This window comes from Leuciscus leuciscus (assembly GCF_965113295.1).
Source record: "Leuciscus leuciscus genome assembly, chromosome: 19".
NCBI classification, from domain to species: domain Eukaryota; kingdom Metazoa; phylum Chordata; class Actinopteri; order Cypriniformes; family Leuciscidae; genus Leuciscus; species Leuciscus leuciscus.
Window position 1 is genome coordinate 3904928 of NC_138743.1, and position 7060 is coordinate 3911987.

At 39.7% G+C, this 7060-nt stretch overlaps 1 protein-coding gene and 1 long non-coding RNA gene across 3 annotated transcripts in view; both read right to left on the reverse strand.

Annotated features, from left to right (window-relative positions):
• LOC309482145 overlaps window positions 1-7060 on the reverse strand; it is a 241987-nt gene that overhangs the window by 230064 nt on the left and 4863 nt on the right. The gene's annotated exons all lie outside the window — the stretch shown is intronic.
• The window catches only part of eif2s1b (eukaryotic translation initiation factor 2, subunit 1 alpha b), an 8068-nt gene continuing 1127 nt past the window's right edge, over window positions 120-7060 (reverse strand). For both annotated transcript variants that reach the window (XM_082147307.1, XM_082147308.1), the window contains exons 3-8: window positions 5040-5119; window positions 4801-4952; window positions 3896-4002; window positions 3149-3246; window positions 2917-3060; window positions 120-557 (exon numbers count right to left, since the gene is read on the reverse strand). In XM_082147307.1, coding sequence (XP_082003433.1) covers window positions 432-557; window positions 2917-3060; window positions 3149-3246; window positions 3896-4002; window positions 4801-4952; window positions 5040-5119 — 707 coding nt within the window. In that variant the 3' untranslated portion in view covers window positions 120-431. The remainder of the gene's footprint in view (window positions 558-2916; window positions 3061-3148; window positions 3247-3895; window positions 4003-4800; window positions 4953-5039; window positions 5120-7060) is intronic.

Below are 7060 nucleotides of genomic sequence, written 5' to 3' on the forward strand. Positions count from 1 at the left end.
TTGGTTGCTTGCGTCGTAGCCTATGATTCATTAGGTGTCATCGTCGTACAGTGTGTTTTGTAATGATCTTCTAGAGTCTGAGAGGGAACAGAAATGGAAAAGAATACAAAACTTCCAACAACTTTCCAGGATTTTACTGAGATTGAAGTAGAGCGAGAAATATGTTGAAATTCACAGAAAATGACAACTGCAAAATCAAGTTTTCACTCTGCATTGATGAATCAGCTGAAATGTTAATATTGATCATAGTTGTGACGGTTTAAAAGGCCACCGGTTAAAAATAAATAAAAAAATCAGGTTTTCACTGCTTTATACTGTTTTCACTTGTGTAAATGTTAATTTGCTGCAACGTCACTGGTTTGTTTGTCGCCACCATCCAAAAACAGTTTATTTGAATCCATTTCTGCACTGAAGGTGTCGTTGGTTCTCATCTAGTCCTCTGTTTTGGCCTCCATTTCCTCCGCGTCGTCGTCGCCATCAACCTCTGCGTTCTCTCGCTCCAAGCGCTCCAGCTGCCGCTGCAGTTCGGTTTCATCCGTGTCCGTGACCACTTTGGGCTGACCAGAAACATTCATGCATGAGAATGCATTCAGAGCAAATACATTTATCAAACACTGCATGGTACTTCTGTATCACCATTAGAGATGTTTGATTCTTGAATGAATCTTTCTTTTAAACCGGTTGAGCCGATTCACAGAATCAAACTGAATCTTCGGCAATCAGAACCAGCTAAATTGGTTCTTTTTGATTTGTTAATCATTTGTTAATTGATAATGTGAGTAGTTAAGGCGAGACACTACAGGTGAATAGGGTAACATTTTTAAATAATAGATATCACCATGAAACTTCCTCAGTTGATTACTTACACAAGTATATATAAAAAAATGTATTACAAGTTTTAGAAATTTGCCTGTTTAATTATGCAAATTAGGCATTATCTCTTTAAATATGCACGATTTTGCATATATTTTCAGTAGATAGATCTGAACATATGATAAAGCCAGGTGCAAAATTATTTTTTCATTTTGTTTACACACAAGATAAAAAAAACAAAAAAACAGATGTATTTCAGGATATATGCTTTCATTACCTAGGAAATCAAAATATTCTGTCCATGGCCTTAAAAAATTGATTTTCGCCATATTTTTTTTTTTTAAATGTCACATAAATCAGGCCAGGAATGATTTATTAACAAATCCCTCGAAAATATCTTCAGAATACTGCTAAGTGTATAACTGGAGAGTGTGGTGTACATAGGCTGAGATGTTTGTACTGGAGAATGACAAAAAAACTCATTTTGAGAAAACGGCAGTTAAAGAGTTAAATAGCTCTAAATGAGATTTCGTCATTAGCTTTAAATCCCCCTTTGGACATTCAGGATTGGTTACTGATAGAAAGGAAATGCCCATATTTGGGTTACACAGCGTTGTGCAGGAGACTCTGAGCTTTACAACGACACCGGTCATGACAGACTTCAGTGAACAGACGGAGCTCGGCGTGTCGTGTTGGAATGATAACTTCCTGGTAAATTCGAGAGAAACTTACTGCCGCAAGTAAACAAAATGTAATAAAATAAACATCTTAATGTATATTTTCAACGTTTTCTTTATAGCAGCTTGAAAGAACACATTTTGAAGGAGTAAACTAGCCCAAAATCTCCAAACTGACCACTGCATGAAAATCGATGTTTTTGCTTGCCGTGTCTCGCCTTAATGACTGAATTTTCATTTTTGGGTGAACTAACCCTTTAAAAAGAACGATTCGTTCAAGAATCGAACATCACAAATGATTCTGATTCTGAGAGGTCTAAACTCAAGAACATTTTGGTTTGCAATAATGATCATCAACTTGTGTTGTTCTTTCAAGATTAGTGTATATTATGTGCCATTTAGTACATTTATGATGCTTGTGTTAGCGACCCCTGAGTTAATAACTAATGATCTTCGCAACGGAAGTGAATCAATCAATCAAAACTAACTTTAGCTGGACAATAACTTTATTCTAGAGCTGTTGTAAAGCCAAAACAATCTCTGTTACTGTAATTTCCTATTATCACTGTAAAGCTGCTTTGAAACAATCTATATGTGACCATGGATCACTAAACCAGTCACAAGTCGCATGGGTATATTTGTGGCAATAGCCAACCCATTGTATGGGTCAAAATGCAAAATTTTTCTTTTATGCCAAAAATCATTAGGATATTCAAGGGATACTCCACTTTTGGGAAATAGGCTCATTTTACAGCTCCCCCAGAGTTAAAGAGTTGAGTTTTACCGTTTTCGAATCCATTCAGCCGATCTCCGGGTCTGGCGGTACCACTTTTAGCATAGCTTAGCATAGATCATTGAATCGGACAGGACCATTAGCATCTCTCTCAAAAAAAATGACCAAAGAGTTTCGATATTTTTCCTATTTAAAACTTGACTCTTCTGTAGTTACATCGTACCATGAGTCCAGCAGGCGTAATGATATGACGCAGCGCCTGAAAATAGTCCCTAGCTCGGTAACTTCCAACGTGACCGGGACTAAGTTTGTCTAACCTATTAGACCTATTTTCAGGCGCTGCGTCATCCTGCAGCCTATCTGGCAACCTCGAGTCAGGGGGGAGGGGGATGGGATACACCGCTCTACAGTAATTTGAAAGTGATTGCAGTACCAGTTTTGGCCACAATCTTACATACGGCTCCTTTAAAGGAGATTTTCTCAATGTTTAGATTTTTTTGCACCCTCAGATTCCAGATTTTCAATAGTTGTATCTCGGCCACATGTTGTTCTATCCTAACAAACCACACATCAATAGAAAGCTTATTTATTCAGCTTTCAGATGATGTATAAATCTCAATTTTAAAAAATTGCCCCATGTGACTGGTTTTGTGGTCCAGGGGCTATATAAATGAAGGTGACTTGACTTCTCACCTCCATCTGGACATTGAAGACTCCCCGTTTCTCCTCGATCCGCTCCTTTATGGCGATCATGGCCTGGTTGAGCACCGACAGTCCCTCAGTGCGCTCCAGAGTCGTGGTGGTCATGACGTACCGTGGCGGTGCTATCAGGTTTATCTGAAACAGATCAAGTTTGTTTACAGAATCTGCAGATCACGAAGCTGGTACTGAAGCACACAGCCGAGTATAAAGGAGGAACGCACACCTTGATAGGCATGGCCTCTGTAGAGCAGTTTAGCCCCGCCCTCAGAGCGTCTTTAACCGCATCGATGCCTTCATATCCGTAACACGCCACCTCAATGTCTGTAAAACCAAACATAATGCTAAACATACATGAATGACACGTATGGCATATATAAGAATGTTTTAGTTTTTTCTTGTTTGATCCTTGTTGAATTAATGAGCTTTGCTTCATAGAGTGTCCATCAATAGATACAACAGGATATATATATATATATATTCCTCATTATATATATTTCAGCATTATTACGCCAGTCACACAATCATTCAGAAATTATTCTTATATGATGATCAATTTAATGCATATAAATTTTTTTGAAAAAAAAATCGTACTGACCCAAAACTAGTGAATATAGCAATTTTAAGGTTAATGAAACTATATTATATGTATGTATTTAACAAAGATTTTAAAGCGCTATATGAATGAAGGTGACTTGACTTGATCCCTTTTTATGAGAAAGAACGATATTCATCCGCACATTTCATTTAGTTTTCTAACCACTAGAGGGTTGCATAGTGTACCTTTAAATACATAATAGTTATAGTATGTGCCTGTTATGGTTGTGGATTAGTTAAAATAAATAAATATATAGTAAGAACAAATAAATAATATGATTTTTTTTTTCTAACATTAAAAAGTTCAATTAAAAGTTACTTTGCATTCAAACTATCTGTATTGTGAAGAGTGCAATCCATTTTTATAATAAAATACCAGCTCTTATTTTGACGGCCTGCGGAGTGAGCCGTCTGTTGATGTTGTCGATGAGCACGTTCCTCTCTTCCTCGGTCAAATCCAAACCATCCAGGATGGCGGGATCACTGTAAAAAACAAAAAAACATTTTTCATGTTCAGTTTAAAGTCCTGCTCTGTTTATGCTGCGTTCACACCATGTCATAATTACCGTAATTGACCCTTCGCAGGGAGTTTGATTGACAGGCGATCTGACCAATCATAATCCGCTATCCGCCATTTTTGTCCGACAAAGCGGTCAGGAGAGTTAGTAGATTAACGTTGGAGGATTTGAACATGAAAAACGAGTGAACTGACGTCTTTCTACGGTTAAAACAACATTCTGATGTTCATTTATGTTAATTTGATGATATAAATTAACTAGAAGGAAGAGAGGATCGGTTCACGACACATTAAAGAGCCACAAAACGGTATTTATTGTTTATATTTCGTAAAGAAAATTACCAAATTTGAAAGTTGAGACTGTTTTATATCAATCGTAACCTGGTCTGTCCTGTCTGTCAGCGTCCTCTCCTCTGCGATGTGTGTTTCACTGTGTGAGAACATGGTGTGTGTGAGAGAGGCGTGGCTTGTCGGACATAGCAACAGTAACTAAAGGGGGCGGGTCTTTGCGAACGGTCAATTATGAGACGACAACATGTGACGTTCTACTCGGAGCTGTTCACTTCTTCGGAATTATGCGTTTCTATGGCAACACTATCAGTGCCAACATGAATCAGGTGGTACAGCAGTCACATGGTACGGTAAGTCACATGGTACAAGTCGGAGCGCTCATTTTAAAAGTTGTAGTTACGAGTTTTACTAGCTTTTTAACAAGTGGTAATCACGACACGGCATGAACGCACCTTCATCACTCGAACACTTACGACACGGCTTGTTTGAAGACGTCATAGGCGCCATATCCAGGTTTCTTGTACTTCTCGTCAAACACCCACGCGGTGCGCTGGAATAAACTCTCCAGCTGCTCGTCTTTAGTATACTCCAACACTTCAGCCACATGCCGTAGAATACTGTACACCTGCAGCACAACAACAAAACATCCTCAAACCACACAAAAAATAAAAATGATAATAATTTTACTTTAATTTAAAAGACAACCACTCACGGTTTTAGATTTGGTGAATTTATCTTCACACTTGATGGCTTCTTCCGGAGACACTCTTCTCTTGGACAAATCTATGTATCCTGTAGAAGAAAGACAATCTCAAATGGGCCAAATGCATTTAAACATTTACTCTATATTAGACGTAATGAACATGCATGGTATTGTTATCATGGTCAAAACACAGTGAATAATTCCTTGTTACCAATTATTTCTATTTTTTGAATACTTTTCCATCAACCGGTTAAAATTTACAACACAGCAAAATCCTCAGTGTTAAAAGTACTACACAGTGTTTATTATTTTGTCCACACTACAGTGTTAACGCAACTCTGAATCAGTGTCGGAGTTATTGAGATAACCAAGCGATTAATCGAGTGATGATTGAGCATTAAGGCCAATTTATACTTCTGCGTCGAGTGTACGCCGTAGTGTACGTCGTAGGCTACGCACGTAGACGACGCCGTCGTGAGCATTTATACTTCTGCGAATGTCTGTGTTGCTCTGCAGTTACACCGCCGAAACGCTAGTTGGCGCGGGTGGGTTTTAATGTTCCAGTTCCACTGTGTTTACATTCCTCGCGGCTATTTTGAGTTTAGGTTTCTACGAGCAATGGCGACTGAAGGAGTCATACAGATGGCTGTATTTCCGCACTTCTTCAAGCAATCTCTCGGTCACTTGGTCTATTTCCATGGCTCTTCACTGATCTTCGGAATTTAAAAATGGCGGGCGGGCGGTGCAGAGTGCAGAAGATCATTCCGGAAATGCGTAGGAGGAAAACGCGATGCTATCCAGCCGACCAATCACAGATCTTGCGGTCCGCTTCGCCGCGACGCGTAGTTACATTTTTGAGGAGGTGCGCGTCAGGGTACGGCGAAGGGTACGACGTATGGTACACGTCAATGCGTATGCTACGCCGTACCTTCTACGCGCACCCGACGCAGAAGTATAAATTGGCCTTTAGTGATGAACGCCTGCTGTTAACAAGCAGGATCAATTATTACGTTTACATGCAGCCAATAACCCGTTCAAAACCGGAATATTAGCAATAACCCGGTCGCGCACGGCCATGCAAACACCGGCAAAAACCCGAATATGCTCATATCCCGGTTTTTAAAAACCCGAATATGATCCCTGGGGTACCCCTTTTCTAACCCGAATATTTGGTCATGTAAACGCGTATCGGCATATCCCCATCAAAAGGAACATTGATTTGTGTTCTGCGCATGTTCTATTCGCAAGGAATCTTGGTCTTTTGAGTAGAGACGGCGCATACAGAAACCCGCGTGCAGTATACCGGAAGTAAACCAGAAGTAGAGGTAAACATGGCGAGACGCAGCACAGCACCACACTTTTGGAGCGAAGAGGAAAGCGCAAACAAAGGCGATCGCTATCTGCCCCGAACTATTCATTATCCGCGTGCTGCTGCTGTTGTTGTTGTCTTTGGATACAGGAAGAAGAATCGGAAATGACGCACATTGCGTCTTAACATTGTCCGTACGTCCAGACGCTAACCGTGCGTCGCCATTTACATTGGGATATTGCCAATTGATTACAAATTCCATGTATACAGGAGTAACTCTCTCTACTCACGCATGTAAACGGGTTATTCTGAATGTTTCAGAAACCCAAATAGTGACCTTAACCCGAATATTGACAGCTTGTAAACGTAGTCACTGAAGCAAAGAGAAACGACAAGAACAGAAAAAGAGACGAGACGAGCAAAAACACAACTGACTTCAAACCACAGCCTTAGATGAAATTAACTGAAGATAAAAGAAGACTTTTATCCTTCCAGTTTGCTTTTATTTCCCCCAGTGGCGAACCATTGAAATTTCGAAACGGTTATGACGTAAAAAAGCCTTGTTTACTGAAATCACATGACTTTGGCATTTTGATACGCGCTCCAAACCACTGATTCGAAACAAAAGATTTGTAAACGTTTCGAAGCTTCAATGTTTCGAAAGAGCCTCTCGCTAGGCTTTGCTACTTTCTGAACACTAAACAGCTATTCAGATTTCCGG